Raw genomic sequence first — 25432 nt, 5'->3', positions numbered from 1 at the left:
AAATATGTATAGATAAAGCAAGAAAGTAAGGAGGGCAAGACATTAAACGGTCTACAAATATTTCAAGGATATAAATACTGAGGATAATTATTTAGTGTAATACCTATAGTATTATTTAGTGTAATACCTGAAGCAATGGAATGAGGCTAAGAGAGAATATTTAAGACAAATCTCTCAAAATATTTCCTGACATCAAGATGAACTAGACTGTAGAACAGTCTCCCCAAGGATATTGGTGAAAATTTAATTTAACTTTAAAAAAAAAAATAAGAGTGAGACTGGTAAAACCTTAGAAAGTACAGTGTATCAAATAATTCTCCATTGAGAGGGAGATTGACTAGAGAATCTTCCTTAATTAAAACAGTACTTAGTCAATTAGGTTACAATATTAAACATGTTCATTAATCAACTCTAATAATTTCTAAAGGAATATTAACCTTTGACAGAAATTTCCATTCAAATTTCCATTCTCAGCACTTTTTGAGTATTAATTATTAAAGGGAACTTGGTCTTAAAGTAGAGGATAATAGCTAAAGAAAATGAGGTACACAGAGGTTAGGTCATTTTCTGAAGATTACAGGGAAAAAGTATGGCAGAAAAAAATTACTAGAATCAATGTCTGTTGTCTCCTACTCCTAACCAAATGACTGTTGTTCTACTGACCTCCATGAACTGGTCTGAAGAGATTAAACACAAAAATTTTGTTACACACTGTAGTTTTATAGTGTGTTTAATCCAGGGGTAGGCAACCTATGGCACGCATGCCAAAGGCGGCATGCGAGCTGATTTTCAGTGGCACTCACACTGCCCAGGTCCTGTCCACGGGTCCCAGGGACTCCGCTGCTCGCCTTGGGTACTGGCCGCCGGCCCCCTGCCACCTGCGGTTCCATCCACCGCCCCGCTCAGCCTGCTGCTGGCCCTGGATCCCGGCCACCGGTCTGGGGGGCTCTGCTGCTGGCCCGGGGTCCCGGCCGCTGGCCCGGAGCTCTGCAGCTGGCCCCATCCTGGGGCAGTGAGGGGTGCAGACAGGGGCAAGAGGGGACACCGCTCAGCAACCCACCTTAAAAATAGTTCCAGTGCCACTGTACTAGAATATTTTTAAGTCCTGATTTGCTGCTTACATCACTATCACACCACGTGGAACAGCGTACTGCATTTGACGTTGAGATTAGAATGTACATGCAAGAGTTGGAATCAGAATTTTCTGACAGATTTCAAGATTTCCAGTTATTTGGCCCATGCTTTCTTTTCTAATTAAACATGAAAAGTTCAACGAAGGCGACTTGGATTTGTCTGTATTTCAGTGGATTGGTGTTGAAAGATTTCAAAATGCAGCTCATTCACGTGCTCAGAATGAATAATAATAAAGAATAAAAAGCTCAGAATTGTGGGCATTAAAGTTTGGAGATCTGCGGAGTGCACTTGAAACTACCGAGAGAGATCATGGGGGCTTCTATTCTGACCTGCTGGACGTCCCTGACTGTGAAATTTAACTGTTTGAAGTAAATTGCATTTGCAATGCTTTCAGCATTTGGATCCACATATCTGTGTGAACAGGTATTTTCACACACGAAATCTGTCCTCTGTCCCTCTCAGAACCGGTTAACAACTGATCACTCAGAAGCCTGTGTGCACCTTAAAGTATTCAAATATGTGCCAGACATTTGAAAACTCAGCAAGAAAAAGTAAGGGCAAGGATCACACTAAACTGATAAGATCTGCATTTTGATTTAATTTTAAAAGAAGTTTCTTGAACATTTTAAAAACGTTATTTATTTTACATACAACAATAGTTTAGTTATATATTATAGATCTACAGAAAGAGACCTTCTAAAAACGTTAAAATGTATTACTGGCACGTGAAACCTTAAATTGAATTGGCACGTGAAAAACCTTAAATTGGCACGTGAATAAATGAATACTTGGCACACCACTTCTGAAAGGTTGCTGATCCCTGGTTTAATCTGAAAATCTGATTTTGTGCTGGGTTGAAGTCCTCCAGGTAAAACAAGCCAAGAAAATATTCTCTGATTTTTACTGCCACCTAGTGTGGATTAGTAGTCTGTTCCTCTAAGAAAAATGCTGATTTAAAATTACGCAAAAAATTTAAATGTGCAACTGGATAAGCAAAACATATTCAACCCATAATACAAACACAATACACTTAAATATAACAGAATATTACATTCAAGTTTGAACATCTTTTAAAAGTGATGTGCTAGCTCAACCTTCCATCAATTTAAAAACTTTGATTACATACTGAGGATTCAATTAAAGCAGAAATACAGAAAGCTCAAAAAACACAACTTAGTCTCTTCAAGAGTGGTGCACATAACTTAGCATATTACACTACAACTGTACCCCTAAATAATTAAACCTAAATGCTATCTCCCGATAAATAATACACAACTTATGTTTTCATAGAAAATCCATTAAAAAACATATGGCATGAAAGACAAGAAGTCCCTTATGTTCAGAACATGTTTTTCCTGTTAAAAGTTTAACTGTAAATCTAAGCCAGTTTTGTATTGTGTAGATTTTAATCTAGTCTTTTTATTCAGTGTTTCCCACTACAACTCTAGATTATTAACTAGATAATTATTATGTTAATTACTAGGCACATATAGCTGTTTATTTGGTTACTCCCAGTGCTCATATGTATTCCATAGCATAATTGTATTCCATTCCACCAAATTCCATGACAAGAATTCCTAAATTCTACAGTAATGTTAAATTATTCTGTAGTCCAAACACTCTTGTTTCTCATCCAATTATGCCTTGAAAAACATTCAATGGCAATTTAGGGATTTACGATATTCAGATGCAAAATAAGTCATTGCTTATTTTCAAGTATGGTAACCTGCTCCAATTTGTGGGCCTCAGCTTCTGCAGAGCCATCTATTAGCCTCTGGCTCAGAACCTTCTTGTCCCCATTTATGCCAAGGAAGAGAGTAGCTTGCAGCTGACTTCAACAACTCACATCTCTAGGCCTTGACTTCTGCTTTGTTCTCTAGGTAGCTCAAACTATATATCTGATTTTCTCAGCTCACAGGCTGTCACTGGACTCCAACTCTGGCTCCCTAACTTCTTGGCTCCATGGACCGATAGTCTGATCTATTATGAGAGATTCTTAAATTGTTTAGTTTATGAACATGGAGGGAGTGTCACCTTTAATCCAATTAATTCCCCCTTGTGGGGAAGATGGGTAGCAAGACGGAACTATAACCAGGTGCCAGGTCATGGAGACAGAAAATAAAATATCAGATGCTTACATCAACCAAAATGGTAAATTTTATGTGTAGTGGGGTGGTCACCTGCTCCAGCCCTGAAGGGATTAAAACAGCCTTGGAAAAGGGCTGCCCAGGGGAACCAATATGCTAGGCTGATTGGGGAGGCAGCCACAGCTGGGGCCATGCCCCAATCAGGCCACAGCTGGCCCTATAAAAGGGCTGCTAGCTAGGCATTTAGGCAGGACTCTCTCTCTAGCTTCAGAGGGAGAAGGACCTAGCTGCCTGGGAGCTGAGAATGCAGGCAACCGAGCAGGGCTGGGGAAAGGTGAGAGGAGCAGGAGAACTCCTGCCTGGCAACACTACAGGCCTTGTCAAAGGCCAAACCAGGTACTGGGGTTGCAGAGGCTGCAGCCCAGGTTTTAGGCAAAGGCAGCAGGTACAAACCCCCCTTTGCCAATGATGAATGACTTATACACTGCAGTCTGCCTCAGGGTGCAGTGGCTAAATGGTGACTGGCAGTAGCCATAGGCTGAGGTGAGGTGGGGATAGAGGGTTGGGGGTCTCTCTTGATGGGGAGACCCAGAGAGAGTGTGTACTGCCAGGGGGCAGCACCCCAAGATAAAGGGGCACTGGGGTCTGGGAGAGACATGGGGGCCTGAGGCAAGCTGGACACTGGACTGCAGAGGGTGGTCCAGGCTGCAAGAACTAATTCCCTGGACAACCAGCAGGAGGTGCTGTGGCAGTGAGTCCCACATTGCTACATATAGCATATCTGAAAAATACCAATATCTGCAGCTACACAACCAGGAGGTCTTCATTAAGATGAATGGGACAATTCAGAGCTATTATTTCAGGCTCCTTCTTGACACAGAAAGACAACACTAGATCTATTTACACTCTAGACATTATCAAGACTAAAACAGCAACTATGGGTACTATGTCTACACTGTCTTAAAAAACCTGAGTCTTGGAGGCTGAGTCAGCTGACTCAGGCTTGTGCAGATCTCCTTAGCTCTTAGTCTGGATCTCAGTGCCCTGACTCCAGCCCAAGCCTGAACATCTACACTGTACTGTTATAGCCCCACAGCTAAACCAGCTTACCCTGGTCAGCCATGGGTCTTTTATCACATTGTAGACATACATTCATTCCTGCTATAGAGGTGTGTAGGTCTCTTTCTTGACCCATTTTTGTAGTAATATATTCAGCCCTTCTTGAATATTGCTAGACTGCATTTCTGTCTCTGTAAAGGCTTGAAAGGTCATGCATTCTTTTATTACTGCCATTTAAAATGTATTTGTGGTTTAGCCCTTAATGCTTGTATACATTCTAATGAATACAAAAAGCAGCTCTGGGGCCTCTTAATGTGGTACAATGCCAAGCATCACTGGCTTCATTTTAATTATAAATAAGCCTCAGATTTAAGGACAAACTTCTCCACCAGCCATTCCCCATAAGGTATCATTTGTTGTTTGTCAAAGCTAAGCAGCTCTGCATTTTGTTTAATGTCTCCATTTACCTGTGCACCAGAGACACGAGTTACTAGAAGGATTAAGTATCATAAACAGATTGTTCTACAGCTGAAATACGCTACAGCTGAAATGCGCTACATACCCCTATTTGTTGAAGGGGAGTGGGGCGGAGGATGACAGGGCTATTTCAGGGAGAAAAAATGAAGTCTGCACAAAAGAAGAGTGCAGTTATAATCTGAAATGTGACTCTAAAATGGCATAATGAGACAGGGGATGATGCATCTTCCAGGTCAAGTTTACTCAGTTTAGAAAACTTTTTCTGAGCCATGCAAACTGAACATGGGATATGAAAGTCAATTTGTGTTACTAGTGCGTGAGCAGTGAACCCTAACCAACTGAGGTGCTTCAATTACACAATTAATTGTACCTGCTATGTAATGCACCTCACTAGGAGGCAAGGTTTACTGGTAATGCATTCTCGGAAAGGGACAGCTTGACTTTCAAATCTTCAACTTAGTTTGCAAGTCTGAATGTTCTTAACTCACTTTATTTCACATATAAAATGAGTACATTGGGTCTGGAAACTTTCAGAGATGGTAAAAGCATTTACCAACAAATGCTACCTCAAAGGTTTAGCTATTAATTGGCCATTCAAAATTTTAAGGCAACCTCCTGCTATCATTGGCATTATTATTTGCTGCTCTGATTCATCAGACCATTTATATCATATGAGACAGCTGGAGAGAAGTTACTGTATCTCTTTCATTCTCTATTGGTGACATTGTAACTTTTTTTAATTTTGCTGACTGAATAGGACATTAAATGGAGGACTTAAATCACAGAACCAACAACAAATTGCCAAAGTCATTATTGGTCACCTACATATTGTTGCTGACTGAGTTTGTCACATTTTTTTATTTGTGCTACCATGCTGAGACCACTGCTTTTTTATATGACAATCTTACAGCTAGAAAAACTACCTGTGGAAAAGAAGAGTGGGGGGCGATTTGACAGCAGCCTTCAACTACCTGAAGGGGGGTTCCAAAGAGCATGGAACTAGGCTGTTCTCTGGTGGCAGAAGCAGCTGAGGAGGTCTAGGTTGAATATTAGGAAACACTATTTTACTAGGAGGGTGGTGAAGCACTGGAATAGGTTACCTAGGGAGGCGGTATCTCTAGCCTTGGAGGTTTTTAAGGCCGGCTTGACAACAATCTAGCTGGGATGACTTAGTTGGGGTTGGTCATACTTTGAGCAGGGGATTGGACTAGATGACCTCCTGAGGTCTCTTCCAACTCTAATCTTCTATGATTCTACCTGATTATAAACATGAGGGCCAACAAAGGGAAGTACCACAACCTTTCAAGTATAGTTAATGCTAATGAGAAATGCCAAGGGACAGCATTCTGCTCTTACTTGCTCACAAGAACACAGAGCTTGTATCCAAAATATAGACCCAAATCTTCCTCACTAGGATCAAAAAATTTGCAGGATAGGAAAAAAATGGATCAAGCCATATCTGATCATTTACTTTAAACAATTCTAAATCTTTACAGTATACATTATTTTAGGTTTCATTAATGAGAGGAAATTTCTGAATTACAATAATCGTATTTCTCATCCTGGTGTAGAAAATGAGGATATCAATAACTTTTAGAAAGGTTAAAAGATATTTCAATACATTGTCTTTGTTTCTAAAAATGTTATTCTTTGAAACAAAATAAAATGTGGATACTGATAATAAATGACAAGATTGCTTAGCACTGCATTATCTGTTGCCACACAGACCTCATCTCAGTATAAATAGTATTTTGACAGCCAATGTTAAGATGGAGAAACTGTAAATATTATTGTGTGTAATCATGGAACTTACTTCAATTGACTGAGATTTCCCATCATGAAAATGAGGTGATCTTGGATAAATATCAAGAAGGTGAGGTGGATCATCAGTATGTATTCTTTTAATATGATGTTTAAGAATTTCCTTGTAGTTAAATGTATCAAAATTGGTCTTCCACAGTAATACCTGTAAATCAACCTTATTAAAACGGAACTTTTTTATTAAAAAAAGAGTATTCAAACTACAAAACTTGATTTTTCAAAAAGTAATAGTGCAAATCTACTGCTCTCTAAATAGCAATACAATAGCTATATGCAATTTCCATAAAGAACTTACAATATTTTAAAGGCAAAACACTGTTTAAAATAAAGGTTCAATAGCATGAATTCTATGCTTGCAGAAGATGAAGAAATGCTAACTAATTATAGCATATGCTCCAGTCCCCATCCCAATTCTAATAGATTAAAGGATAAAACATGGTAACATACTGAACTAGAAAGTGAAGGATTGGTAAATAAGATTGAGTTCTGATATAGCTATGTTTTAGTAATTTGGAATAATGAATTATAGATAACACTTAATTCAAGTCCTTGCCTGGCATGAGTGTGGTTTTGTCTATTCTTTGATATAAAATTACTTATCTTGACAGCAAATTCATAATCTTCAACAATTCAGCAATGTGTAGGAAGATGAAAGTAAGATATACTATCATGTAATGATAGATGAACCCTTTTTCTGGAAAGATCCAGGAACAGGGTGATACTTTTGCAGGTTCTGGATCGTATTGTTCTGAATCAGGAAAAATGCAGAATGGGGTAATTGAAGCTTACTCATGTATAATGTATGGGTACATAAAACCTAAATAGGTGATGTGCTAAAGGCCAATTGAATAAAATGAAGTAATTTGGAATGTAGAAAGGTACAAAAGACCTAAGTGAACAAGGCCAAAACTAGAAACACTGAACCAGAAACTGAAGTACAGGACTAAAGGACCAGACCAGGAGATCGGAGGAAGCAATGACCATCATGGAAAGTGAAAGGACTTCCCTGTGCCCCAGAATGTGGTAACTTGTCATTTACCAATTCAGTCTTCTGTTGTCAATGTCTGAACATATTTATGCCAGACAACAATTTTTGTCTGAAATTCCCTAATAAAGGGAAAAAATTGATTAAGCCTAAACCAGGTTGACTTGACTCAGTTTCCCTACTTTAGCCCTGCCCCCAACACCAGAAGGGACCATTGTATAACACAAGCTGTAGAGTTCCCTGACTTAATTCTTGTTTGAACTAGAGCATATCTTTTGGGGGGGGGGGGAATCCTATCTTGATTTTTAAAATTGACAGCGATGGAGAAACTACCACCATCTTTGGTAAATTGTTCCCATAGTTAATTCCATCATGGTTAGGAAAAATTCAGACTAAAAATAAAGGGAAATTTTTTAGCTTCAACTTCCAATCATTCAATCTTGTTATATGGATCTGTGCTATACTGAAGAGCCCTCTATTATCAAATTTCCATTCCCCATATAAATACTTATTGACTATTGTCAAGTCACTCAACCTTCTTTGTGATAAATCAAACAGATTGAGCTCATTAAGTCTTTTCTTGTAGACACTTTTCCAATCCTTCAGTCAGTAGATGGCTCTTCTCAGAGCTCTGATTTTTTTTTTTTTTCAAAATCCTTCTTGAATTTTGGACTCCAGAACTGTCACAATAGTCTATCAGCAGTCCCACCCAAGCCAAATATGAAGGAAACAGAGCCGCTCTGTTCTTATTCAATATCCCCTCATTCATGCATCCAAGAATTGTTAGCCCTTTTGGCCAAAGCATCATACTAGGAACCCAGGTTCACCTGATTATCCACCATGATTCTAACTCCTTTTCAGAATCACTGCCTCTCAGGGTAGAGGCCCCCATTTTTTTGTTTCTATATGTGACCTTATATTTGGCCATACTGAAATGCATTTTTGATTTGTTTCCAGTTTTCCAAGCAATCCAGATCAGCTGTATCCATGACCCATTCTCCTCATTTACCACTCGCCTAATCTGTGTAACCTGTAAATTTTATTCGTAGGATTGTTTTCTTACAAGTCATTGATAAAAATGAAATAGTTTAGGGCTAAGAATCAATCCCTACAAATCCCCACTAGAATCGCAGCTCAGATGATTCTCCATTTACAGTTACATTTTGAGACCCAGTTACCTAGTTCTTAATCTATTTATCATGGGCTATGTTAATTGCATATTCTAGTGGTTTTTTTAATTAAAATGTCATGCAGTATCAAATCAAATGTCTGTTTCCTTTTAATTCCTTCGTTAGTGGAAGGATTCCATATAGGACTATTTTTGGCTTGAGACAGACATTGTTTTAAGTGGGGTTTAGCTATTAGCATGAGTGATAGGTCAGTTGACCAAAAAAGAATGATATCACAAGAAAGGAGGATTGTTTGTATTAAACATGTAATGACCCTTGAAATACCAGTGTTATCTTATTTAAGGTTTAGGCTCATGTAACAGAAATGAAGAAAACATGGTCAATTAGGTGCCAGGTGCAGCGTTAGCCCAAAAATTCCTTCCTTTGGCTTTAGCTAAAGTCCAATTACCAGCAATATCATCACTTTTTTGTTATAGTATATAAAAGCAGGGTTCTTTAGAAATGAATGTGTCCATGAGAGCTTTTCCTAAACCCCTCTGGAATCACACCATGATGGGAGGGTATCACCAGGGCCTGATCCTGTTATAAGTATTTTGGCCAATGCTTATAACTGAATTGTTAGTAGAATACAGAGTAGAAGTATGTATATAGTTATTTTGGATGTAACCAACACCAAATGGACTCTGGAGTACAAAATGTTTTGTGTGGAAAAAGAATCCTGGCAAACCTTGATAGATCTATTGGGGAAATTATTTCCAACATGACAGTTTGAACAAAAGTTGACAATTATGTAGCCCCTCTCCAAATTGAGAAAGATTGATATTGAGAAGACACAATATAGTGCCCTGTTCACCTGGTCATTTTATAGCTGCTTGACTAGCTACTCAAAAGTTACTTGTTGCAGTCATGATAGAACACTAGGGAAACAATACTTAAAATGTTTGTGGGGAAGAAATTACAATATCTGTATGTATATAGCAGGAAAAAAAAGGGTTGATGGAAATTGAGTAATGTTGACTACTCCCATGAGTGGGGGCTTTCACAGAACATGATCTTGTCAGAGGCAGATAGGGTACAGAGAATGTGCTCATCACTTTGGTCTTTCTTACAAGAATTAAGTTTTTGGGCAGTTCAATCTTTACTCTATTCTCATATAACTGGGTTGTTGGTGTTTTTGACTGTTAATCTGCATTACAAGATTTTTTTCAAGTCTCACCTCTTCCATACTACTGCTTCTTGAGTGGAAACCTAAAGTTTTAACTGTACAAAACATCTGAAACTCTGCTCCAAAAAGGTTGCACATTCCCTATGAAATTGTTCTGTCATGGCCTCTTAGAGTGGCCTCTCAAGGGGCCTCAGCTTCACCTAACTGTCTTCCTCACCTTCACTTGCTGTCAGTGAGATCAGTGTTTGGGCCCTTACATTCCTTAAAGTCTGTCACTTCCTAGGTGTGTGTCTGCTAGTCTCCTGGCTGTTTTCTTGTAGGCAGCCTGGTGCAAGGCTGTTATCACTTTGCTACCCCAAGCCTTTCTGCCTCCCCTTCCTTCTCTGTCCTCTTCTCTTTATAGCAGACCCTATTTCCTTTATTGATTGCAGCTGTAGGTGCCTGCCTCCATCATTGGCAGGTCTGGCAGGTGCAAGGGTTGTGATCAAGATGCTTGCTTGTAAACAGGAGGGACTCTCCTCCCTCTTCTGGCTATGTTCAGTACAGTTCCCCTTTCATCTCTGTAGGTGGCCACTCAATTTAACTATGCCACTTCCTCTTCTTACTGGAGAGAATTTGGTAAACACTGTTCATGTGAATAACTATAGCCTGCTACTTTTATTTATTTCATTACAAAAATGAAAGGTTCCATGGTCAGTTGTGCCAAACTTTAAAGATTAAGACATACAAATATAAACTGTAGCAAAAAACCAGGCACCAAGAAAATGAGCTCCGGAAAGAATTATGATTCGGGGGGAAAAGGAAGAGAGCCCTTTGAAAAGTAAATAAAAAGGGGTAAAATAGGTTGAACAGACTTTATACATTTTAGAAAGCAATAACCAACATGATATGGAGTATATTGCTATGGAAAATCTTCACAAAAATGCCATGTAATAACAATATCCCCAAAATCAAAAAGCATGCGTTATGCAGGATTCCCTTGCATTAAATTAAGTTCTCCCTTAAAAACTGAATATCTATGATGCAGTGATTTATGCAAAAGTTAATATTTTCTTTAAAAATTTCTTAATAAGAGGTGCCAATACTATAACATATAATAGCTTGAAGACAGCTATAAAGAAAACAATGGGGGGAGAGGGAGGAAAGGAGGATTTCAAGATGATGTGCACAAGCAGCACTCACCATGCTCCTTAAGCATTTTAGAAGGAAAAAAAATATCAAATTCCAATTTTAACCTCCATATAGACTGGAAATGTAAGCGACAGCTGATTGAGTTTTATCTATTCCATGTAATTTGACAAAATCCACTTCATAATGAATTCTGGAGAATGTTTTTGGTCTACTGTTCTTGCATAAAGTTTTTTCAACAGATGCCAAATGTTACTACATTTGTAACTAGAGCTAAGGCATTACTACAGGGAAATCTGTGTCCTTTATGTCCATTATTTGTGCTACTAACTAGCTGTTTACTAAAAAGTCTTAATTACCTAAAGACATCTCCTAAAATGAATACATTTAGTGTAGAGATTATTAGAGGAGCACTTTAGCAGTTCCATAAAGTTGAGTTGAGATTTCAACTTAGACCAGGAATTAAACCCTTGTAAGAATTAGAGGGGTTACTGCCTGGCCAGTGCTCCTTCCCATTGATGAGCATAGCTTAGCAGTCGCTTTGTTTCTGGTGGCCCCCATCCTTGCTCGCTCCGAGCCCGAGGTGGCTTGCGCCCCTTTTCATGACTCAGCCCTTCGATCCGGTCGTCTATAGTCCTATCCCTTCCAGGGTAATAAAGACTCCAATAAACCAAAAGTCTATTGACTTGGCAGCCTCACTGTAGGGTTTGCTAACTTTGGAGGATCAGTGGGGAACCCAGGCCTTCCCTCTTGTCTGGGTTCTGGCCCAGGGACTCTATTTAAGCAGCTAGAATGCTTCTGTAGACTCCTTCCTGTTTCTCTGTGCTACTTCCTGCTGTCCAGTTGATGCAGGCTGATGCAAGAGGCTGCATGCTGCCAGAGAGCCCCAGGGGACTCTCCCCTTGAGTTCTCTGGCTGCATGCAGCCCCTTGCACCATGAGCCTTCTCCAACTGTTTGGGAAGTCTCTTTAAATTCTTTTTCCAGAGTTCTCCTCCCTTTTCTCCTTTTATTCTGGAGGCTCTTCTCTCCAAGAACAGCCATTTATCTCAGCTGTTGGTGGTCAGCTTAGTCATAGCTCTGGAAGTAACTGTTCCACCCATTCACCCCTTCCTGGCTGTTACAGTGGAGGATTTATATTCTTCTCACAGAATACTATATCTTCTGGAGAACAGCACTTATTCTTTTTAGTAAGAAACAGGTTTCAGAATTTCCATGTAAATCTATTAGTTTATGAATTATAATTTTACAATGAGCCCTTTAAGAATTGTTTTCGCTAACTCTGTTTTGGCTCCTTAATGCAAATAAAATTCCTAATAGACTTCAGATCTGAAGTCTGACTCACTTTTCATGTGCAGCAAAATGTAAGGTAAAGGCTACTTTAATTTTTTTTAAAAACATTGTTGTTTTTATCCATTTCTACTTGCATTGAAATAATGGAGTATTTTTGTCATTGAATAAATGCTCAAGAAACTGTAGATTAAAGTTTCTATCCCTCATGGTTGTGAAGAGCTAATTGCTCCAAGAGTTGCAAAGTACTCATTTATTTATCTTGAGAAGTGTGGATAAACAAAGCATTGTGTTCCTTGACAGGTAAATTCATGAGAACTTTTTGCCTTTTTGAAGACTATTAAGCTTACCATAGTAGTTTCACTATTCCATTATTTGGTCTTTTCACCTCCAAACTGCAGTCTTTAATTAGCACATAGTAAAGTGAAAAGTATTTGCATGAGTTTGGTAAGATTTCCTCTTATGCTCAAATATTTTAATTGTTACATCTAGCTTCATTTTCGTAATTTAAATTTATCCACCATCTTTTTGCAAATCTTCTACATCTCAAGTTTCAATCTTTTTTGCTAGCAAAATTCTCCAGCATCAATATCCTTGCTTCAGTTTGAGGTTCTCTCCAATATTTGCCAGTCTTTTGATTGCTGTTGCAGATTCATTGTCATGTCATCTGTTCTTTTATTTCCTTTAAGTTCCCCTAACTCACTTCTAGAAAACATGCCACATGAAGCAACATGTCTGGTTCTTTGCATCTGACTGCACTTGAGGAGTAAGATAGCAGTGTCTTCTTTCTAATACCACCTGAGTCTTTAGTTAGAAAACACAGCTTGAAGGAATAAGATTCAGTTAGTTGTTGAGTAAAATTCCCCCCTTTTCTTCCCCCAACAAAATATGAAACATGTTTGTAGTAACTCCCCAGAGTGTAACTTCCACAAAGCTTTTCTCTGCACCTACATCATGGGCTCAACACATTTTGTTCTTTTTTTGTTGCCAAATAATACTGAGGACACATTTTACAGACTATAAAGTTCTAATCCAAGTGGTAGATTATTTCTATCTTCCTTAATTGTGCCCCTTTATTCTCTTACCACATAAACCTGGAGAAGCAGCTCTAAGACCAGACATGGTAGCATTTCATAGTGACCAGATTTACCCACAGTGGCACAGTCTACTGCACCCACAGTCAGGATAAGGATTAATGATATGACTCGCTGGTTTAATAAAACTTATTTTCCCTGGAATTATTAAACTGATTCTGTATGAAATCTAGTGCTTTGTTCTGCCAGTTTAAATTAGCCAATCTAAACAGATTTTGCCCTATCTCAGCCCAAATTTTCTAATATTTCATTAATTTGTGCACTGACTAGGCACCTTCCTCTAATTAGAAGGGGTAATGTAGCAAACAGAGCATGTATGTAGATTATATATACATGTGCATCAAAATAATCTTTAGCCAAAACACACTAATAACAGCAAATTACTTTCCTGCTGTGTACTTCTGAATAGAAAAGATTTGTTTGAATTACTGTATTATCCATTGTTTCCCTGAACTTGAATTATTAGTTGTGGTGTCTCTCATGATATGGGACTCATAAAATACAAATGTATTTTTACTGTAATACTCAGTTGGAACTGGTGAATATAAAAATGTAATTTTATTGCACAAAACAAATAGTATAAGATATCACAAATTAAACTAGTATATAAGCCTAACTAGAAACAATTACTAAAAACATGCAAAATGGATCAAATAAGTCTACTGTAATTCTCATCGTTTCAGAACACTATTTAACTTATTCACTCACCTTAATAAATACTGAGAATTGTTTTATATAGAACATGAAGTTTTTAAACAAACCTGTGCATCAGCTCCACCTGATGCAAATTTTTCCCCACCTTTGGAAAAGGCCACAGAAAGCACAGGTCCCTGTAAAATTAAAAGCAAGTTGTCATGTGCTAAAATTTTTTCTATTTTTTTTTTACATTGAAATACAGATCTCCAACTTTCTAATGCTAATGAATAAGAAAGTGGATGAAGTATTTTTACTGGACCACCTTCTGTTTGTGAAAGAGACGAGCTTTCAAACTTTCTGAAGAGGAAGAGCTCTGTACAGCTTGAAAACTGGTCTCTTTCTCTAGCAGAAAGTGGTTCACTAAAAGATATTACCTCACCCACATTGTCACTCTAATATCCTGGGCCTAACATGGCTACAACAACACTGCAAACTACTAATGAGAAATAGTCCAATTGCAATGATTATTTCTACAAAATTAAAGTGAGTGAAAGATGAATACTACAAATCACAGGAAAATATTAGGTCATGATTATTGCCGTATTCTAAACACAATTTTTCCTATATCTATTTTACTTTATATTTACTTTGAATGAATTATTTATAATATATAGTAATCAGAAAGTGGGGCTTGCTGCATATTAGGGAGGAAGAGAAAAGGAAAATGGTGATAGGAGGTTCTTGTTAAGGCTACCACACACTCCCCCATTAACTACAGAAAGTTTATATAGCACATGTACTTATCTAGCAGATTAGTTGTTCACATGAAAATTACTGAAGAACATAACCCTCTTGATTTCAGATATTATTTCAGTATGAAAACTGTTATCCAGCATTAAGCACATTGACTGTCACTTAAGGTTATGCAATTTCTGTCAACTTATGACCAGCCATATTACTGCAAGACTTTTTTTTCCATTGAAAATGTCATGCATTGGCAAATAACTGCCATCATTTGTGCACCATGCAAGTGTATTATTTTTCCTCTAATGAAGTTATTAAACATATTAATAGGATAAAAATCTACTCACATTTCAGTTAAAAAAAAAACTACTCCAGTACTGCTATACCTTGTGTCCATGAAGCGTATATATAAGTCTTCCTTCTAAGAGATCCATAATTTTAAGGGTACCATCAGTAGAGGCAGTGATGATATAGTTTCCAGAAGGATGGAATGATACACAATTAACTCCTGCTCTGTGAACTAAGTCACAAGAGACAAAATTCAGACATTGATACTAGCTACTGGAAATAAAATCTACATTTCCTGTAGTAGTTGCTTTCTAGTGCCCAAAACAATAATCAACTCCCAATATTATTGAGAGAAAAGAAAAACAAATGTAAAAGAAAGCAGTTACTCAGTTCCATGCTAATACAACAGAAAAATTACACAATGAAGAAAAATTGTGAGATGTTAAAGTAATGAATGCTTTCCTTGAAATAAAGAATGCAGACTTGTTTGCTTTCCAATTAGCATGGGGAATTTAATTTAAAAAGATATTAATTTAACAAAGAAATATCCAAGTATAATTGCAGTTTATAGTAATCCTAATCAATTCGTTGATTACAAAAAAGCATTTATGGTGTAGGAGATTTGACATTTATTAAATTTATAAAGAGACAAAATTCAGACACTAACATATAGCACAGGGGTTCTCAAACTGAGGGTTGTGACCCCCACCAAGGGAACACGAGGTTATTATGTGGGGGGTCGTAAGCTGTCAACCTCCACTGCCAATCCTGCTTTGCCTCCAGCATCTATAATTGTTAAATATATATTTTAAGTGTCTTTAATTTATAAAGAGGGAGGGTGTCTACACACACAGGCTTGCTGTGTGAAAAGGGTCACCAATACAAAAGTTTGAGAACCACTAATATAGCATGTTAAAAATCATGGTATTAAAGAGTTTGACAAACCAAAAAATATAAAGCAATTCAAAGCAAAGGCTATTCTCTGTGCTTAATTTCATACTGTTAAATCTAAACTCCTTATGATCATTTACCCGTTAGTGTGTTTTCTGGTACCTAGACCCAATAACATGAGCTTAGGATGAAAAGCAAGCCTTAGCATTGAATGTCCCATCTTTTATTGGCCAAACTCAGATGGTTAAGCTGACTTTCATAGCATGTGGATTTTTTAAATAAAATAAATATGAATTCTTAAGATTATAGCAACTTCTCAGAGGCTGTAAAATTAAAGGACAGTTTCAAAGGGACCAAGTTGAAATATGTTGCAGTTTTTAACTCATGACATTCTTCTAAAAGCTAAAAATATTGACAAAGTAATATTGAGTCACTAAAACATATAGAAAAGACATATTTAATAAGTTTACATTATTTTCTGTATTGTCAGTTTCTGCTCTTAGGGACTGAGTCACATTAATCACACTGTCACATCCTGATCTAGCAAAATACTTCAGGACATAGCTAACTTCAGTTGGACTATGCACAGGCTTAAAGTTAAACATATGCTTAAACATGTGCTTCACTGGATTAGGGCCCTAGTGAATCAGGTCCAGATCTTGAGGTGCAGAGCACATTCATCTCCTATTGATTTTCCTTGGATCCTAGTGACTTTAAACTAACTGCACCTGGACAATCAGCACATTGTAAGACCTGCCCATTACTGAGTGGCAACAGACACTGAATAGAGCCCATCCTCCTATTCAGTCATAAGGATGGTGGCCCGGGCATAAAAAACAGATTAAGAATCTCCTTTCCTTCCCCAATAAACAAAACATTACACTAACTACAGCTCTTTTTAATCATTTTTAAAACGTGGCTATTTGGTGGAAAATATTAGTGTTTGCTACAAGCTAAGGATTTGGAGAATTTCAATATACAAATGGGTAGCAGCTATCTTTAATAGTTACAAAAACAGAAAAAAAGTGGTTTAATATGAAACTCCACTCCCCAAAAAATGTCTTTGTGCAGTCATGCCACTATAAAAAGTTCAAAATGATTATTTTTAAAGGAAAAATTCTTTTTGGAGGAAGAGAGGGAGATGTCTATATCTTAGCTGTTTTCTAAACATTTGAAAATAGATTTTGGGCATGCCTACACTACAAAAGTTAAGTCAACTTAATGTAAGTCGACACCCAGCCACCGTAGTAAAGTCAGTCGGTGGTTTCTGTGGAGTGTCTCCTCACTAGCGGCACTTGCAGTGATGCACAGAGTAGTGCATCATGGGTAGCTAGCCCACAGTGTAATTAGCTGCGGGGGGGGGAAGGGCTTGCAAAATCTCATGGGACCAAAACATTGTCACAGGGAGGAATGGGAACATAGCTTCGGCCTCCCATGATGCAGTTTCCTCCATCCCTCCCCTGATATCAGGGGCAAACAACCCATATTTTCTTGTATCTTTTTTTCGAGAGCCTGGCTTTGCCACACGTATGCAATAGCCCGAGAAGCAGGGACCCCGCTCAGCTGTGCACTCTTGTTTCGAGCATTACAAACACCTTGTGCCTTATCCTGCAGTATTTCCAGAGCTGAGACAGGAGCCGCAGCACAGAACATTGCAATGTCATTCAAGCAGCCCAGCTGAAAACCATTGAAAGAAAATTCCCGGTTGCTTCTGGTAGTCATGCAGCAGCTGAACATAAGTGGAACGCCATTTCTGGTCCTGGGAAACAAGAACTGACTGGTAGGATTGCATTGTTATGCGGCTATGAGATGATGAGCAATAGCTACAGAACTTTCAAATGAGGAAGGCCACTTTCCAGGAATTTTGTGCAGAGCTTTTCCCAGCCCTGAAATGCAGAAACACCAAAATGAGACGTGCTCTGACAGTGGAGAAGCAAGTGGTGATCGCTCCGTGGAAGCTTACAACATCAGACTGCTACTAGTCAGTGGGGAATCAATTCAGCATTGCTAAATCCTCTGTGGGAGCTGTTGTGATCCAAGTGTGCAGGGCTATTAATCAACTTCTGCTAAGAAGGGTCATGACTGAGGGCAATGTGCAGGACATAGTGGATGGCTTTGCCATGGTGGGGTAATAGACGGAATGCATATCCTTATCTTGGCACCAGACCACTTAGCCAAAGAGTATATACACAGTTAGGGATACTTTTCAAGGGTGTTGCAAGAGTGGGTGGATCACAAGGGGTGTGACCAACATCAACGTGGGATGGTCAGGAAAGTGCATGACGTGCGCATCTTTAAGAACACAAGTCAGTTCAGAAAGATGCAAACAGGAACTTTCTTTCCAGATCACAGAATAATGATGGATGACATTGAAATGCTAATACTGATCCTGGAAGACCCAGCCTACCCCTTGCTCCTATGGTTCATGAAGCCATACAGTAGTCATGTGGAGCAGTGAGGAATGGTTCAACAACAGGCGGAGCAAGTGCAGACTGGTGGTGGAATGTGCCTTTGGCCATTTAAAGGGTCGCTGACACAGTCTGCTTACTAGGTTAGACCTCAGTGAAAGCAATATCCCTATTGTTATCTCTGCTTCCTGTGCACTCCATAATATATCTGTGAGGCAAAGGAAGAGAAGTTTCCGCAGGGGTGGGGCATGAAGACAGATAGGTTCACAGCTAATTTTAGGCACCCAAATACCAGGGCAAGAAGAAGAGCCCAGCAAGGAGCATTGCATCTCCAGGAGGCTTTGAAAACCTGCTTCAGTAATGAGCCACAGTAATGTGCACTGCTTATCTGCATTGTGGCTTCTCGTACCATCCCATCAGTTTCCCTATACCCACTCCCAAGTCCCCATGATTGGAATAAATAAAGAGCATTTCATTCTTGAAACATTGATTTTTATTGCATAAGCATAAAGAAACAAAGACCAGGAATATAATTTAACCTTGGGCAAACAATGTGATAAAATTGGGAGGGAAGAAACCAAGTCAGCTTGTCTGTGAAAGCACAGTAATCTTGCCCATCAAAAGTCTTTGAATGGCCACTGTTTGTTCTTAGTACCCTCTCCCAGAGTTGACTGGAAGGGATACTGAACTTCTCCTCCTCCCCCCACTCCTGGAATGTTTGAGGGAGAGGAATTGGGAACAGGGCAATGCTTGCAGGCAGCTTTGCAGAGGCTGGAGAGGGAGTCTAGCCTCAAGCTGTTTTTCTTGAAGCTCAACCAGATGCCTCAACATGTCTGATTGGTCCTTCATAATCAGCAGTATCTCATCCTTCATGCCACCCTCATGCTCCTGGGATGCCCTCCATGTCCAGTTTTTCAGACAATGAAATACTCCAGGCTCTTAGCGCCACGTCAGCAGTTCCAGAGGCATTCATTATCTCACTGAACATGTCATTGCATATGTAGCGGGGTAGTTACCCCACTCCGGAAAAACAAGGAGAAAAGGTAGGCTGATTGGGAAGGCAGCCACAGCTGGGGCCATGCCCAATTAGGAGACAGCTGGTCCTATCAAAGGGCTGCGAGCCAGGAGCTGGGTCAGTGTCCCTCTAGCTTTGGAGAGAGATGGACTTAGCTGTCTGAAGGAGCAAAGAGTACCATGGACAAAGCAGTGCTGGGGAAGGGGCAGGCTGAGCTGGGAAGCTCAGGCCTGGCCAACTCCCAGGCTGTGGCCTGATAGGAAGGCCTAGAGAAGTACTGTGCTGCAGGGAAAGGCAGCAGGTCCAAACCCCCCTTGCCAATGATGAGTGGCCATTACACTGCGGTCTGCCCCAGTGAATAGGGGCTAGATAATGACTGGCAATAATGACTGAGGTGAGGTGGGCTTAGAGGGTTGGGGGTTCCCCTGGGAGGGGAGACCCACAGAGTGGGGTTACTGCTGGTGCAGAACCCCAGGGTAAGGGGCACCGGGATCCAGGAGGGACACAGGTGCCTAAGGCAGGTGAGCCATGGGCCAGCAGAGGGTGCTCGGAGCTGGAATCGAGCTAATTCCCAGGGCAACTAGCAGGAGGTGCCGCACAGATGAGTCTTGCTTTGCTACAATGTGTTCTCTTTTTCCACCTTCTAATCTGTGAAAGCCTCTCTGCTAGTGTGGAGGATGTGCTGAAGGGCAAGCTTTCCACGGTAAGGCACACAAAGCACAAGGCAACCATTGTCAGTGTATACCCTGGGTCTAGTGCAAGGTTGCTATTGAAAAATCACTCCTCTTATTACACTCAAGTGTGAGCCAGAACATAATCAGAATCCCTAGCTATTCAATGAACTGACTTTCTGTTCCACCCATGGTGAGTACGGCTCAGGGGCATGGGCGCAGGCCTTGTGGGAAACCCACATGGGGAGCACATGTTGACCATACCCTTCCTCCTAGCAATATGGATGTTGCTTTGAGACCAGGGACCAGTGTTAAGCCTCCCAAATTGCGGTCTTTGTCCAAGGTGGTGGGGCAGGGGTTTATGGCCACAAGAGAGCACAGAAGCTCACTCCTCACTTTTCTTACTGCTGCTGGTAATAGTCACCCTGGACTTGCAGAATGTAAGGTCAGTGCCAATCCCTGTCAACAAAACAACCAGCATGTTAAAAAAAAAATGTGGCTGAGGGACTTAGAAGTCTCCATGGGTGGTAGATCACATGCTCTAATATTTGCGGTATGAGCACTTGTAACGAAAATTTCCACCATCTCCCCTAGGTGACCTTATGTGATAATCTCCTGAAGGAAACAGATGCTGCAAGTGTCTATAAACAAACCCAGTCCTTACGTTGCTATGCTGTGTATCACAATGCCAGTAGACTTAATACTGGTGTGCCATTCAAAAGTGTCCTACCGTGGTAGAAGAAATAAGGCAGCCCTCCCCAGAAACCTTCTGCAAAGGATTGCAGAGTACTTCCATGAAAATTTCCTAGAAATCTCCATTGAGGATTCCCGGGCCATGCCTGTGCACACACAGTCTTTTCTGGAGGGTACCTTTTGTGTAGCTGGAGCAGCCATTGTGAAGTAGATACCCACTGCACCTCACTTTTTCTTCAGATTAAACAAAATATAAGAGCATGTACATCCTACAGTTTGATTGGAATTGCATGATCACCAGAGGTGCCTTCCCTGGCATCATGCTCAGCCACCATGTTGTCCTGTGACTGGCTGGGCTCCAAGGTTAAAAATAGCTCCTGGCTCTCGAGAAGAATAGATCCACTGCTTGCCTGTCTCCCACTCTCCTCTTCCTCGTCCAGAATGTCCTCCTTGTTGTTGCCGGAGGTGGCCTGGGACTCAGACTCCTGGGAGGTATCCACACGGTGTTTGGGGGTAGTAATGGGGTTGCCGCTGAGAATCTCGTGCGGCTCATTGTAGAAGCAGCATGTCTGTGATGCAGAACCAGAACAACTCTTTGCCTCGTCTTCTGGTACGCCCTCCAAGTTCTTTGATTTTCATGTGGAACTCCTGCCTGTCCCTGCTGTAGCCCTTCTCTACCATGCCCCACGCAATCTTTGCATAGATGACTATATTTCTTCGGCTGTATCGACACTGTGCCCGCACCGACTCTTCTCTCCACTGACCAATAAGATCCACCACCTCATGTGTACTCCAGGCTGGAGTGTGTTTGGGGCATTGAGTCCCCATGATCAGCTGGGTTGGTGAGCTCTCCATGCTGATCAAACAGGAAATGGGAATTCAAAAGTTCCCAGGGCTTTAACAAGGGAGGGACTGTTTCCTGTGTTCTGGCTGCTGTGCACGGAGTTGAAAATGATCTCCAGAGCAGTGACAGCAGAGCAACATGGGACACTTCCTGGTCACCAATTCAGTCAACTTACACAATGCTGTGTCTACACTGCCTCTCTTTTGACCCATCAACATCGAATTAAGCACTATGCCTCTCATAGAGGTGGAGTAATTAAATCAATGTTACAGGCGAGTTAGGTCAGAGGAAGGGACCTGGTAGTTTAGACGCACATACATTATTAGGTCGCTGTAAGGTGGCTTCCATTGACCTAAGTTTGTAGTGTAGACTAGGCCTTAATGAGAAACTGACATTCTATAAATATTGAATTATACTATTAATCACAGATGTGTATGTTTTCCTAAAACTTTCATACTGTAATATACTGTACTGAAAATCAAAAGTAGGAAGACAAAGAAAAATAACACCTACCTAATAAGATTAATGAATTGTCACTGTAGACTAGAATGTCTGCAGAGTCAGTGCAAAACTGACAACAGCTACAAACATGACTGAGGACCCTTTTTATTCAGAATATCACCAGCTTAATTATCACGGAGTTTTGCGGTCTGTTACCATGCAACTTTTAAGTTCTCAGCCACTCTGACTTTACTAATTATAGTGTGCAAGACAGTTATAGTAAGGCATGGTCTCTTGGCATACAATAGACACTACACCATTGTGACATCAGAGGTAACTCAACCAACTACCATCCTTATACTACAAAGGTGGTTTTCAACCTTTTATCATTTGCAGACCCCTACAAATTTTTGAATGGAAGTGTAGATCCCTTTGGAAATTTTAGATATTATCTGCGGACACCGAAGGGTCTGGGGACCATAGGTTGAAAACCACTACCTTACAACTAATTTGTACACAACATTTTAATTGGTTGTCTGAGGAAGACTGCACAGAAGGTGGATTACTTGGCCCAACTGTCAGTTTTTCAAAATCTCTTACAGAACAACACAACCAACACACACACACACACACACACACACACACACACACACAGAGCCCCTCACAGCAGCATACACTGCTCATTTGCCACATGCACAAATCGACACGAATCTTCCAGGACTGTCTCTCTCTCTCTGTCACTCTGAAGCCTAGCATGTCTGGTGAGTCACTGTGAAGTGAAACTGCTAGAACCATGGTTGATGGCTCGTTTTTATTTGGAATATCACCAGGTTCAAGCATCAGTGGGCTGTCAGAACCAGATGGAACGCTGGAATCCAAAGGTTCCATGGTGGTTGGAATGTGACAGCTGATCAGAGAAAGCAGGAGTAACAGCTACATGGGGGTAACAAGGAGATGGTCGTGCCACCAATCAGGGGGCTGCTCTGTGTACAAACTTTGGGGAACATGTACAAACAGCAACATTGCTCCCTGCAACACAACACATGGAAACAAGAGCTCTTTTTATCAGCTTTTTGACACACGAGTTTAGGAATTACACCCAGGCAACAGGATGAGCTTTCAGCTAATAGTTCTAAATAAAAATTCTGAATAGTATTCCCCCATCATGAATCTGTCTCCTCCCCATATCTCCAGCCTTTCCTAAATTTGTATCTTCTCATGATAGACTAGAACTTGAAATTCAGAATATTATTTCAAAGTACCATGAAAACTACCTGAATGCTAATTCTCATGCCATTTATTTCTCCCACATTCTGCCTTATTTAAATAATAAAAATACTTAGCTTGTCATAACTATTTTCCAGAGCACTTTTCAAATGTTAACTATTACTTGAAACACCTATATGGAAAGCCAAACACTGAAAGGATAAGTAACTCGTCCAAGACCGGAGAACCACTCAGAGGCATAATTAGCATTAAAAGACAGAAGTCCCATGCTCTAACTCCCAGTTTCACGTTCTAACAACTGGACCACCCTTTCTCAGAGTTAGCGGTTATTAAGCAACATTTCTTATACAGCAACTCCTCACTTAACGTTGTCACATCGCTGATCTATTAGAGAATATGCTCGTTTAAAGTTGCGCAATGCTCCCTTATAACGTTGTTTGGCAGCCGCCTGCTTTGTCCATTGCCTGCAGGAAGTGCAGCCCGTTGCAGCTAGCTGGTGGGGGCTTGGAACCAGGGTGGACCCTCAGCCCCCATATCTGCTCCCCTAAGTTCCCTGTGCAGCAGCCGCACAGCAGGCTATCAATTGCTGGGCAGTTCAGGTGTCTCTCCCGCCACTGCTGTGTGCTGCTCCTGTCTTGGAGCTGCTCCTGGGGGTAGGGTGGATAAAAGAGGTGCTAATGTCAGGGAGTCTCCCTCCCCCCTGCTCCTGTACCCAGGAAACACCCACCCCTCCCCCCAGGTTTGTGAACTAGTTACATGCAGTGTTGCCAATTTAGTGATTGTTTGGACATCTGAATTGAAATTGAAACATTAATATACACTTTAAAAGCATATAAAGTGTATGATAAAATAAGTGCATCTGAAAAAAATAAGATTTTAAAAGCGTGAACACAGACTAGCTTCCTTATACAGCTGTTTTTTTATGATAGTGTCAGTACATTAATTTCAGTGATGTTGGCCAAACTAATAATTTCAAATTATGATTTGTAATTTTAATTATAAAATAATGATTAATTATGATTTGCAACTTCTAAATGAACTCTCCCTGACAGCTAGTGATGACGTGGCGGCTGGGGGGGAAAAGACTTCAGGACCAGATTGTATTTACATTCACACCTAATCTACCTAGGTATCCAGCAAACAGAGTGGTGTTGCTCAAGTGATAGACTTTGGCTGGAGTTGGGTTACAAATCACTTGAATGCGGAGGGTAATTAAACGTTGTTGTTCTTATTGTAGGAGTAAATGGCAGTAGAACTGTACTCAGCCTGGGCTGATTGAGGGCATCAACAGAGAGGGTGGGGACATGTGTTTTGCTTGATGATCTGCCTGAGTCACAAGTACTTTTTGACCTGCCCCTCTCCATTGTTTAAAGATAAAGCTGATTAGGCTCCATAGATAGTCTCTTGTTCTGTTAAATGATGACTACAGCTAAAGTCACTGATAATCAGGTCTAAGTGCTTAGACCTGCTGTGGGACTGTGCAAGAGATGGCCCAGTCTGCACTAGCGGCAAGGTTCCTCCACTGAGAGTTCAGCTGAAATCACTGAGAACTGGGTGGAACCTCAAGAGACCAACTCACAGTGGTCACAGTGGCAGGTGGCATCAGAAGGTGATAGTGCAGGGCCATTGGCAACAGAGCGATGGAGTGAACGGTGGCACAATGAACAACAGTGGCCAGAGCGAACAGTGAGCAGCTGGAGAAACGAGCAAGGTGCCTTCTTGCCCCCTACCTGGGAGGTGAACTCATGTGAAAGCACCTCTGAAGTCTGAGTCTCCACTGACCAAAGACAACACCGGTGAGTGTTAATGAGACTGTTAAGAATGCTGGAGACACAACACAGTTCATGCAAACAAACATGGCTGTGGCACCATACTTCCTATTTAAGCAAGAGATACCACACACTACAAACTGGAGGCCAATGTTAAGTGCATTGTCACTTGTTCATCCTGAAGTTGAACACTGGTTCCAAACAAGACCAGAAAATGCTCACTATCTTTCTGCAAGAAACTCAACTGACTGGCTAGATGCATGTGGTGCAACAGTGAAAGACTCAACAGCTGAAAAAGTGACGAACTCTCTCACCACATTAAAAAAATTTGCATAAATGGCTGATGAATGCACTGATGCAAAATGGGCATCAAGTTATTGTGTACGTTATCTTGATGTCAATGGTAGGCCAGTAGATGCATTTCTAGATGTTCAAGT

The 25432-nt window shown here is 40.4% G+C and overlaps 1 protein-coding gene across 7 annotated transcripts in view; it reads right to left on the bottom strand.

The window, feature by feature from the left end:
* Positions 1-25432, bottom strand: part of POC1B (POC1 centriolar protein B) — a 97766-nt gene that overhangs the window by 50860 nt on the left and 21474 nt on the right. For all 7 annotated transcript variants that reach the window (XM_038397042.2, XM_043492479.1, XM_038397095.2 and 4 more), the window contains 3 exons: positions 15135-15268; positions 14130-14198; positions 6571-6723 (listed from right to left, as the gene is read on the bottom strand). In XM_038397042.2, coding sequence (XP_038252970.1) covers positions 6571-6723; positions 14130-14198; positions 15135-15268 — 356 coding nt within the window. The remainder of the gene's footprint in view (positions 1-6570; positions 6724-14129; positions 14199-15134; positions 15269-25432) is intronic.

The sequence above is a fragment of the Dermochelys coriacea genome, chromosome 1, assembly GCF_009764565.3.
Source record: "Dermochelys coriacea isolate rDerCor1 chromosome 1, rDerCor1.pri.v4, whole genome shotgun sequence".
Classification (NCBI taxonomy): domain Eukaryota; kingdom Metazoa; phylum Chordata; order Testudines; family Dermochelyidae; genus Dermochelys; species Dermochelys coriacea.
The sequence above is the reverse complement of the archived record's forward strand: the minus strand, read 5'-3'. Positions and strand labels throughout refer to the sequence as shown.